The sequence below is a fragment of the Sylvia atricapilla genome, chromosome 3, assembly GCF_009819655.1.
Source record: "Sylvia atricapilla isolate bSylAtr1 chromosome 3, bSylAtr1.pri, whole genome shotgun sequence".
Taxonomy (NCBI): domain Eukaryota; kingdom Metazoa; phylum Chordata; class Aves; order Passeriformes; family Sylviidae; genus Sylvia; species Sylvia atricapilla.
Genome location: NC_089142.1, coordinates 36,536,631 through 36,548,408, shown reverse-complemented (window position 1 = coordinate 36,548,408; position 11,778 = coordinate 36,536,631). Strand labels below are relative to the sequence as shown.

Below are 11,778 nucleotides of genomic sequence, written 5' to 3'. Positions count from 1 at the left end.
GGAAGTCGGTGGTGCCGCGTCCGCCGCGCGCCGCACGTGCTGCGCGCCCCGCGCCCCTCCCGGCGCTGTCCCCGCCGCCGGACGAGCAGCGGCAGCAGGATGGCGGCGGACCTGCGGTTCCGTCTGGCCGAGCCGCTGCAGCTGGTGGCGCGCAGGAACGAGAAGAGCGGCGTGGAGCTGAGCAGATTCGTGGCGAAGCAGGTGAGGAGCGGGCGGTGCGGCGCTCGGTGGCAGCCCCCGGGCGTCCGTTCTCCCTCCGTCGGGGAGGGTCTCGTAGGGGCCGCTGTGGGGCGAAGGGAGCGCACCCTCCTGCGGCCATCGCCTCCCGGCAGCTTTGTGTGTGCCCGACCTGCCCGGCCGTCCCTGGCCCTCGGGCAGCCGGCGGGAGCTAATCCCCGCTCGCTCTCTCGCTTTCTCTCTCTGATGCTGTTTCTTGCCCTCCTCGCCCTTTTCGGGGATGCAGCCCATGATGAAGGTCTTCTTCTGTATGTTGGCATCTTTCCTGCTGAGCCTCGCCCTCAGTTAAAATCTTCGATCCCTTCCTTCCATGTCCCCTGAGGTGACTCTGGAAGCGTGACAGCAAGAGGTGGCGTTTTGTTATCAAGCGCTGAGACAGTAACTAGTCCGTACCCTGATGCTATTTTGCCTGTATTCTTTAATTGTCTGAAAATAGCATGTGGAATAAAAAAAAGCATGGATTTTCTTGGCTTTGCTTTGAGGTTTTTTTTAATCACAGTCTCACAGGTTGTAATGATGCTGGAAACATGGTCCTATATAGTCACTTTCATGCTTAGGCTGCCTTAGCTCTGAAAAGCATACCTGTTTTCCAGGAGAGTTAAGGCCGATCTCCTTTCTTTCTCTGAAATGCTTGAGGACATGTAGTCACAGAATATCAGCACATCAGATGTTGTTTTAATAATACTTATCATGATAGGGCTTTTAAGCCCCTAAGATGTGTACACGTTTTGGGACGCAGGGTCTTTACTTCTCTTCGAGTGTCTAGGAAATGTCCCAGTTGTTTCAAGATGAAAAGTCCAAAGTATCATGTTTTTTCAGAATATTCGCTTTCAGCCTAAATTGCTGTCTCAGTTATAGTTACGGAAGACTTTCATACTGGTACTCATGGTTCTTTGTTGGTAGACAGATGGCTCTTTCTTTGCTCGCTGCAAATCACAGGATCAAAGTAAAATTGACACGAATTTATAGTGTCCTGAGTGAAACCTAATTGGTGGGAAGCAGTGATGAAGAGTTGCTTTTCAAGAGGGAGAAGCTGCTGAGAAATAGAAACGAGGATGATGTGGATGCAAGTTGTAGCAGACAGATGGAGCAGCGAACCAAAAGTGAGTCACCGAGATCTGAGACTGGGAAAGACACTGTGCCCTTTCCCTCTTGGTGACTGTTTGGAGATACACTTCTGGTTTAAAAGCCTTCCTAGGTGGAAATTCCTAAAGAGTGATTGTATAGAGGGAGTCTGGAACAGCACATTATTTAACAATGGCACATCCCTTTGAAAACTGAGTTGCTGTTTCCAGGCTTGGAAGTGACAGCTCTAGCATTATTTTAAACATGTCTTGCCAGTCAACAAACTCTATCTCTAAACGTGATACCTGATTTCCTACAAGTTGCTTTGTATATAACCTAGGAATCATGCATTCTGGAAATCTCGAGCTCTCTTTGCTGTACAGCATTGTTATGTATTTCTGGCAAATTACTTCTTCAACAGTATTCCATAAAGGAATGAAACTTGCCCACAACTGCTAAGTAAGGAGCAGTCTTTTGATGTTCATAGTATGGCAAAGTTCATGTGGTCGTGGAAGATTTTGTTGTTCCCTGTGCTTGAGTATGTAGAACAATTAGAGCCTTTTCTGTAAAGTATTTTTATATACCATGAACTCTGCAAAGATACAGCAAATTTCTCTGCTCTTAACTAGGAAGATGGGCTGAAAAGCGTTCTGAATGAGTCTTTCTTCCCCACGTTTACATTTTTGAATAATTTAAGCAAACTGTAGAAGCAATAGGTCTCCACAAACTGCTGGAATGTGCTTTTGGCTCTGAGTTACCAGAGGTCTGCCAAAAAGTCTTCCTGCATAGAATTCCAAATGTGAATTTTGTGCAAATGTATGTATTTTGGTTGCTTGTGATCATGTAATTTCAGTAGAGAAATTAATCACTGTGAAGGTTAAAACACTCCTGGAAATGGAACTTTAATGCAAAAACACTAACTTGTTTCTGTCCTTTGCATCTACCACTGTGCTTGTATGGAAAGATACATAACAAAGAACCTGACTCCTCTGGATATTTATTTAGTCTGTGCAACCGTCCTAAGTGGACAGGAGATCTTGAGCACAGCATTCTTGATTTTCTTTTTTAAATTGTTGGTGATTTATTTTGGCATCCTTCATTTTTCATTTCATTTTTCTATGTAGCAGTGAAAGTTGTTTTAATACTAACTCCAAGTTCTTATTTAGAATCCTTCAGTCTTAGCATTTGACATTGAGAAATGCCTTTATTCCTTTATATTAATAAATGTAGGAAAAAGGAGGTGACCCAGTGGTCTCAAATTCACAGTTACCCATTGTCTGTCAGAAAAATGTCCTGATGCTCTGGCAACTAAGGCAGAAGTTTCTTCATACTAAAACGTTAATTCAGCATTTTACTTGGAGATTAGTTCAACTTTACATTGTGTAGCATTAAAAATAAGGGAATGTGTGTTGCACTTTGGCTTCCATCTTGGGCTGTATTGTCATCTCTTTCTGCTAGTTTTTGAAGAGCTGTGATTTTTGGCACACCTTATGTCAATGATACAAAGTCAACAAGAAACTTCTTGGTTGCATGCTCTCTTGTGAGGGAGAGATCTGTCCAGCTCTGTCAAAGATGTGTTGGAGGAGGTTTAGGAGGTTCCAGCTTGTGCTCCCTGTGAGACTGCATATCACCCCTGCCTTTTTTTTTTGCCCCCCTTGAACTATGTGGGTTATAGGAAGAGTGCAAGCTCGTGTTTTGGTTTATCTTGCTGAACTGAACAGCTGCCAAAAAGAGTGGTGCTGCCCTTCCCTCTTCTAGCCTCTTGCCAAGGCCAAGCCACTCATTTGTGTTGCTCCTCTTATCTTGAACCCAGTGAGAGTGCTGATTTGGAAAATCCATGCCACTTTCCCACCCAGTGTTAGACTTTGTAAGAAGGACTAATTTGGATCATCTTGCTCCACAGTCATACAGTTGCCCGAGGGAACAGAGATGAGAACATGAGTTCCTGAGTTTGAGGGGAAGAAAGATTTCCCGAGTGTGGCCCTCATGCCCTCCAGCTCTTTAGGAGTATCCCGGTGTTAAATCTGGTGTAATCTGTGTGTCCTGAGCAGAAGTGTGGATTTCACATGATACCAGCTTGCACATTGCTGTAATCCTTTCTTTTATGAATTTAGAGTTTGGATTAAGCTAGGTATCGTTAAACATATCTGTTCCTTGAGCACATTTGCTCAGTGCACACTACAAGTTGGGAGGCAGATGTGCATCCTGCTGCTGGAGCAGCAGCTGGAATTGTGTCTGACTGCAGGTCTCAATCCTAGCTGTGTCTGCTTCATGTGTCTCATTAATAATAGACAGTGTATGTATGTGTTCTGTGTTTGGAGGCACAGTCTTTTGTGATGCTTTTTTAAAGCAGCTGTTTTGAACCACAGGTGCAGATTTACTATCCCAGACTTGAACACTTTATTTTATAAAGCCATGTATAGTTTAAAAAAAAAAAAAAAAAAAAAAAAAAAGCCCTCTGACAGTATTCTGCTTTTCTGTAAAATTTTTATGGCTCTGAAATCAGATACAGTCTCTTTGTTGCCACTGTGATTTTTGAAGAGCTTTATATGTCCTAAGGGTATTGCACACAATGATTAAAAACTGCTTCCTCTCACGAAATTGCTAATGGCATGAATTTGTTGTACAATAGACATGTAAATACAGAATTTTACTCAGTCAGTCACATTACTTGTTATTTTATTGTTAACTGGCTTTATTTGATATTCAAAGCTCTGGTTAATAAATTAAACACCCTGTTGTGCCTTGTGAGGGTCGCCAAAAATGGAACTGATTTGAAAACTGGGGGTACTTTTTATTTTTCCAGTGGAGTTTACTTCTGGTTCTTTTGAACCATTCTGCCTTTGAAGTGCTTATCAGTCATTTTGCCAGTCAAAGTCTGATCCCCCGTAATGAACATAGCCTTGCTCCATTTTTAAAATTATTTTTGATCTGCTCTGATAGATGAGAGGCAGATAAACTTATGTTTGTAAAATCAAACACGAGGCCTGTAAGAAAACTGCTTGCAGTTAGTCTGATGGTTTTGATATTTGTAGTGTATATATATACACCTCAGTTTCCCTGGCTCCTTAATGCTGTATTGGGATGAATGTATTTTCAAATTCAGGAGACCAAGGAACTTGAACAGGTTTGGGTATGTTCTAGAAAGGTGTGGACAGTGGTATAATCAAAGGAGCCTGCACTCTTGCAACAAGAAACATCCTGTCTGTGAGACCAGGACCAACCAGGTCATACCCGAATAACTAAAGCCTAGGAGAAGCAGGAATTGGCTGCATGTAGTGCTGAAACAAAAGACTTACAGAACTACAGAATATTTCTGTCTTGAGCAGGGTAAGGGTTAACTCGGTGAGGAAGGGGAGCATGGAGCATCTGAGTTAAGAGCAAAACAGCTACAGTGCAAATTCATAATCCCGACTTCCAAAATTACTTATACAACACTATGTGTTAAACATCATGGAAGTGGAGAGATGCTTGGGTAGGAACATGAGCTCAAAGAGAAGAGAAATTTAAGGGTAACACAGGAAATGGGTTGTTCTTCAGTAACAAAATTGGAGGGCTGGGGGTGGGGGGGGCTAGATGGGGGAGATGTGAGGCGTAGGTGTGTTGGGTTTTTTTCCTTTCTTCTAGCAGATGTGAATATGTTTCCCTTGTATTTTAAAGAACTAAATGACCGTTTTTGTATGACAGAATAAAAAGTAAAAGAATTTCAACTTCAAAACTGCAGATATAAGCTGCTTCTTATTAAGAGCATTGCTTGCTGTAATTCTTGTCAGAACTATGAAAATAAGGCTGTGATCATGACTGATTGAATGGTTCTTTTTTTGTAAAGAGAGAGTGAACATGAAGCCACTTAAACTTAAGAAGTCAAATTCTTAAATGTTTTGTGGCTCTCATGAGACCAAGCTGTTAAGATCAATGGAAATTCTAGGAAGAAAGATGTGTTAGTTGTTTCAACATTTTCCCAAATTTTTCTTAAAAAAAAAATTACAAATCGCTTTATCTTTCAGTTATAAAGTATAATTTAGGATTTTGGGACTACTTTGTAATTCCTATTTAGCGTATCATTCTGCATCTTACTCATTCGGTATTTTAATTTTTTTTTTTTTAATATGGAGAACAACTGTATCGATTGAGTGCTTGTTTTGCGATTTTGGACTCCCTTCTGGTTTTGAACTGTTCGTTCCTATAAAATTCACTCTGACTCCTGCATGAACAGTTCTGAAGCTAAAAGTCAAAGTAATGTTCCACGTAACCCATTTTCACTTCCCTTTCCTTTAGGTTTGGACTCAGCAGGATCGTCAGTGCATCCTCAATACTTTAGCGCAGTTATTGCTGGATAAAGAATGTACTCTGCTGATCGGCCGTCAAGTTCGGCCCATCCTGCTGGATTTGTTGGAAAGAAATGCAGAAGCTATTAAGGCTGGTGGCCAGATCAACCATGATCGGCATGAAAGGCTGTGTGTAGCAATGAGCAAGCTGGTTGCTGACCACCCGGATGTTTTGCCGTGAGTAATGGGATGTCAATGTTTGAACTTTGAAAGTGTTACAGCCTACCTCTGCAGGCAAGGCAACTCAGGTTCTCGTTACATATATATACATATATATACACGTATATGTTGCTCAGTTTAGAACAATTTGGTTGCAATTGAAAGGAGATATGTAGCCATTTTAGTTATTATCTATAGAACTATAGCAATATATAAACCTAAAAAGTAACACTTAAGAAAATGTATAAGGGAAAAGAAAAAAGAGGGTAAGAATAGAGAGATCTCACTACCCACAGATCCAGCAGCGAGACTTGATTGTTGCAGTTTCAGTGTCCGTGATGGTCGAAGTGTGCTGATCCATCAGGAGGTGGGGGAAGCCCAAGGGAACACAAAATTTGTTGGCTTAATGAGCACTCAGGTTCAGGTGGGAGTGCCCAGGTACCTCCCCTGGTGTGGGCGAGTTTTACGCTGTGTTGCAGCACTGTGGATCATGACCAGTCCTCTGGTGGAAGGTCCTGAAAGTGAATCTGGGGGCACTTGGGGGATCTTTGATTCATGATGACTCCTAAGAGATGACAGCTGCCTCTAACATAGTTGAGCCAGTTATGCTCCGTCAGAAGGGATGAAAACCTTCAGTGTGAATGTCCCTGTACTTCCCCCAAGGGGAGTTTTCACACCTGAGCCACTTGTGTAAGGGAGAATATTGTCATGGTAAAAAGCATTATCCCACTTTGCAGGATTTGCTTCTTACTGGTCTCTTGAGATGTTGCCCAAACCCCAGCTTGTAGCTCCCAGAGATGGGTGGTTTGTGCTCACCCCCTCTACACCTGCACATTCTCAGCAAAGCACTGCTGCTTTTGCAAATGGCCAATTGTTTGAGTCGTTAACCATTAACATTCCAGTTAACACTTCATCCAGGCAGTATGTGCTTGTTAGTGTTCTGTGGTGAAGAGAGATGGTGGCAGGATTTGAATAATTACTAAGTAAATGCAAATTTTGAACACAGTTTAATTAAATCGTGTTGTAAGATGCAATTTCACTTTCATCAGTGATTTACAGAAAAGCAAGACAGCTACCATGAAAATAGTCCACAACCAAAATCTCTGAGTTTAGTATCATACCTCTAGGCTGGTAGAATATAAAGTTACATAAGTAGGAATCAGTATTACCTTTTCAGTAAACAAGGGCGATCAAAGAGTTTTCACCAAAGGCAGTACTATTTTCCCTTGATAATTAATGATTTCTAATGAGGTAAAGTGTATTTTTTCAGATGATTGCTGAAATAGTTGTCTTTCCCCGTGTGGACAGAGTTAACGATAGCCCTTAGTTCTTAGTACCATCAATTACTGTCTTAGAACCTGTGCCCTGATTTTTATTAGCGTCTGTTTTTCTTTCTTCTGACTCACATATCTGTGTTCCATCTCCTTCTCTCTCTCTCTTCTAAAGATTTGCTTTAAGATACTTTAAAACTACATCACCAGTTTTCCAGAGGCTTTTCCTGGAGAGCTCAGATGCAAACACAGTCCGATATGGGCGCAGACGGATGAAGTTACGGGACCTCATGGAGGCTGCCTACAGATTTTTACAAAAGGAGCCATCAGTTTTCCGGGAACTATGGGACTGGAGTGTGTGTATTCCACTCCTAAGGAGTCATGACACTTTAGTCCGTTGGTAAGTTAAAACCTCCAAATCTTCATCGAGTAGATGTGCATGTATCTTGAATTGCAATTAACAATGTTCACATGCAATAGAAAGCATCTTCAAATAATACCAGGAATCCGTGCCAATGGTATCTGTGCTTGTACTTCTTGACTGACCTTTTGAAAGCTGTAGTGATCCATCACAAAGTGAATTTTAGGCAAGCTCTTAGTAGTGCTGAAAATTATGATCTAGAGATTCTTTCCAAGTAATTTTAGTTTGCCCGAGTTGGTTCTTTTTTCAAGTGTTTGTGTGTAGATTTCTCAGTGGCTGTAAAACTTAGTTAAGCTGCACTTCGTATTGGCTGTGTTACAGGTTTCATGTGGGATTTTGGTCAAACCTTTCATGTTAGGTGTCTGCCTGCAGGGCTTCAGCCTAATCACATGCTCTACCTTATTTATGTCAGTGGTAGTATTGATAGTGCCTTTTATTTTTAAATGGATGTTTCATAGGCTTCACTTTTTAAAACATAAATTCAGTTTTGTGTTAGTGACACATAATTTAAGTAAGGTGTGTAATTTAGGAAGGGCAAAATCAAGAGTGTTGTCAAATCTATCAGTCATTTGTGAAGCTCTTCAAAATTACGTACTTAGTGTCAGAAAAAGAGAGAGAACTTTAAGTTTATTGACTAGAATTGGTTTACGTGGTGTTCACCCAATAGTCTTAATAATTGAATGAGTGGAGTTTTAAACATTTGTCCTGAAACAATCTTCTCCCTACTCTTCCTTCCCCCTCATCACACTCTTTGAAAACTTTGTCCTTGGAAGTTACAAACAGCATTATAATGAATAAAACCTGCTTTGTGATTTATATTAAACACTATTTTGTTGCAAGACAGCTTTATGTAGTCATGACTTAGGAGCTGTTGGCTTTCTTAGGCACTCAGAATTTATTTCATTACATTAAGCTTACTTTAGAAACTGCAGGAAATGCAATTTTGGAAGGGAGATGGTAGGAGAAAAGAATTAGGCAAAGATGACTTAACTTTTCTTGTCTCATATGTTAATCTTCATTTACTTAGGAAAGTGCATTCTGTTATTATATTTCTGCTGATAATTCAGTTCTTCAAAGAAGTGTTAGCTAATTGGTATATAAATTAAAACTGTGCCATGATAGAATTGCTTTCCTCAGTTCTGAGATATTTGCCTAATCTGAAAGAATGTTAAGCATAGTGCTAGAATAATTTCTATGAATAAAGTTTTCTGCACATTTTTCCAAACTTGATGTATTGGTATGCAACTGACAGTTGTTGAACTACATTTCTTAAATCTGTTTTGACGTATTTTGTTCTAAATGTAATTTTTAGGTATACTTCAAACTGTCTTGCACTGGTTACATGCATGAACGATGAGCATAAATTATCTTTCCTGAAGAAGATATTCAATCCTGAGGAGCTGATTCATTTCAGACTGAAGTAAGGACTTTGAAAATCTTGAACACTATTTGTTTTTCTTGATGGCTTTCAGCTGAGTTAACAAACATGGGTTTCGCAGGTTGCTAGAAGAATCTCAGCTGCAGAATGTGGAAAAAGCCTTAGTTTTGGCTAATCCAGACTCTTCATTTTGGCAAAAGGAGAAAGAACTCCACTACACACAAGGGCATGTTGTGTCGAGTGACCTCTCTGCACATGTAGTAGCTGTTTGTGGCATTGTGCTGCCTAGACTACAGCATGTTTCTGAAGAGCAGGTACGTAATACACAGTTAAATCAGTACGTTTTTGTTGTAGGAATTGCTAAGTACAGTGAACTGACTTTATTTCCTGATTAGATCATCTTGAGATACTGTGGGTAATGTGTGTATCTTAATTTTTCTCAGTGTGTGCTGGAAAGCTGTGTTGCATAATGCAGACACCACAAAGAAGCTCTGCAGTGGTGTGAAGCACTGAAGGAGCAGTAGAGCTGTTCGTTTTACCTTCCTATAGCAGTTTGTGCAAACATACTACGAAAGAATATTCAGCCTTACATAGTAACTCCAGTCTCACGGTGACAATCCATAGCTGACTAAAGCCAGGATCTGGGACAGTTGCTTTTACCTGCCTTACATAGGGGTTTTTGTGCTATACAGCATCTTATATGCAGCCTTTCTCCAAACGTATGCTCAGTTCTTCCGTGAAAAGAAAACAAGGCTGTAGTTTAAACTCTTCCAGAAGGCAGAGAAAGGGGAAAGAAGTGAGCAGGAATTCACTGTTACTGCTTGAGAAAGTGTAATGCAGGCTATAGTGCCTTACGGTTTTGGGAAGCCCATCAAAGGCATTAACGTTTTTAAACAAACAGTATTTAACCTTTTTTCTTCTAAATGGCTATTTACTTAAGCTGTTCAGATCCCTCCTTGTAGCTATAGCCAGTATTCCTGACTGTTTTCCTCATTTAGGTACAAGTTTTAACTCTTAGCTGATTTTTTTTTTTTTAATTTTATAACAGTGATCTAGAGCAGGACAAAGAAATTAATGAGGACTACCAGAGTCCAGAATTATTTTAGTAGCTGAAGCAAGGAAAAATTTTCCCTCTGAATTCCTCTTCTCCCCACCTTGTTTTTCTCCCCACTTCTATTCTTGAATTCACTGTTTTCTAGCATTTGGGGATTTTTTTAATAGGATTGAAAGTGGTTTGGAATTCACTGTAGCAGGGAAGACTGTAAAGCTGTTTAAGAAGGATTCTTACTCCCGTGGCAGGATCACTGCTGCTGCAGCTGGCCTGAAGCCAGGCCATGCTATAAACTGGACTACTGAAAGAATGCTCTTTATCTCTGAGGGAGGAGAGAACTTCCCTGAAAGGAATGCTTTTATTTTTTTAATATCCGCAGGTATTCCACTGATCAGGTCTACAGTGTAGTTCCAGTTACAATAGGGAGGTTCTAGTGACAGCTTAGGAGGTCTGATGAAGAAATAGGAGCAAACTGTGAAGGGAAGCAGATTCTCTTGTTTCCAAAGAAGTACATCAAGCTATATCTGAAAAAAAGGTCAGACTTAAGTACAGGATACTTGTTTGAATCGTCTTGATTTCTGTCCCATGAGGCTTTTGGCATAAAGCACTAATTTTTGTGCCACACATAGATATGTGACTGCAAGAGTCAGAATATTTGGAGGCTGTCTGTAGCATTGATTAATTACTCAATAAACTGAATTAATTTAATTTTGAATAAAATGAAAATGGTGAATGTATACCTTTTTTTTTTTTTTTTTTTTTAATTCACTGAGTTCAACGATCTTACACTTTGGCCTCTACAAAAGAAGTAAATACAGTCATTAATTTTTCAACAAATTATTTGCATCGATAAATGATGCAAATATTTATACTTGCATCATTTGAATACAACTACTCTTTGATTTGTCCTGTGATTTGCATCCATTCTGATGACTTAATTTCACTCATATTGCAAATTGCATTTGACTGACATGAGTTATGACAGAAAGGTTACTATGCCTGTACTGAAAAATTAGTGTGAATTCCCCTTGGGATTAAGTTGTATGTATACTTTGTTTTGGATGAAATCTGTTTTAATATCTGTCAATAAATAAAACTTAAAAGTCCTTTATTTTATTTGATATGCAGATCTGCAGCCCAAATTTTTTTTTGTTGTTAGACTCACCTTCCTAATTGTTCTGTTGTACAATTGTAAGAAAAGTAATTTCAGTGTAGTAACCCATATTTTGTGTTTGAACAGGAAAGTAACACCAGCAGTTTTGTTTTGGTTGAATCTGCCTTCACAAATCTTCAAAACCTTGCTATTGCTGTAGCATATCAGACTCCTGTTTTACTAGAAGGACCAATAGGATGTGGCAAAACTTCTTTAATTGAATATTTAGCAGCTGTTACAGGAAGAGCAAAACCTCCTCATATTTTGAAAGTTCAGCTTGGAGATCAAACTGATAGTAAGGTAAGTGATGGATTTGTTTTACGTTTGGATCATGAGACATAACTTAAAGCATGGACTTAATCTTCTAATTGTATAATGTTTTCACTCAAGCACCCTACAGTGCCCAACTCTTTAGTACTGGTCTTAATATTGATGAGAATTAATGAACAAACAAGAAAAATAACTTACTTTCCAGTAAATTTTAAGGTCTGTGCATAATTGTGCTGAATCTGTATCATTCAAATTATGTTTTGTCATGGTTTTTCTGTGGAAGAGCTTTATTGATTTTTTTTTAATTAAAAAAAAAAAAAAAAGATTTGTATTGGAAAAAGCAGGATTCTGGTACCAAAGGTTGTATGAACGCTCATTTCAGTTTAAGTGAGCTAACGTCAGTTTAATCTGATGCCTTTTTTTGTGATAAAGTTAGATAAAGTAA

At 39.7% G+C, this 11,778-nt stretch overlaps 1 protein-coding gene across 1 annotated transcript in view; it reads left to right on the top strand.

The window, feature by feature from the left end:
• Positions 1-99: 99 nt before the first annotated feature.
• The window catches only part of MDN1 (midasin AAA ATPase 1), a 94,079-nt gene continuing 82,400 nt past the window's right edge, over positions 100-11,778 (top strand). Inside the window, exons 1-6 of the mRNA XM_066315141.1 lie at positions 100-201; positions 5,581-5,807; positions 7,236-7,460; positions 8,794-8,901; positions 8,981-9,173; positions 11,151-11,363. Coding sequence (XP_066171238.1) covers positions 100-201; positions 5,581-5,807; positions 7,236-7,460; positions 8,794-8,901; positions 8,981-9,173; positions 11,151-11,363 — 1,068 coding nt within the window. The remainder of the gene's footprint in view (positions 202-5,580; positions 5,808-7,235; positions 7,461-8,793; positions 8,902-8,980; positions 9,174-11,150; positions 11,364-11,778) is intronic.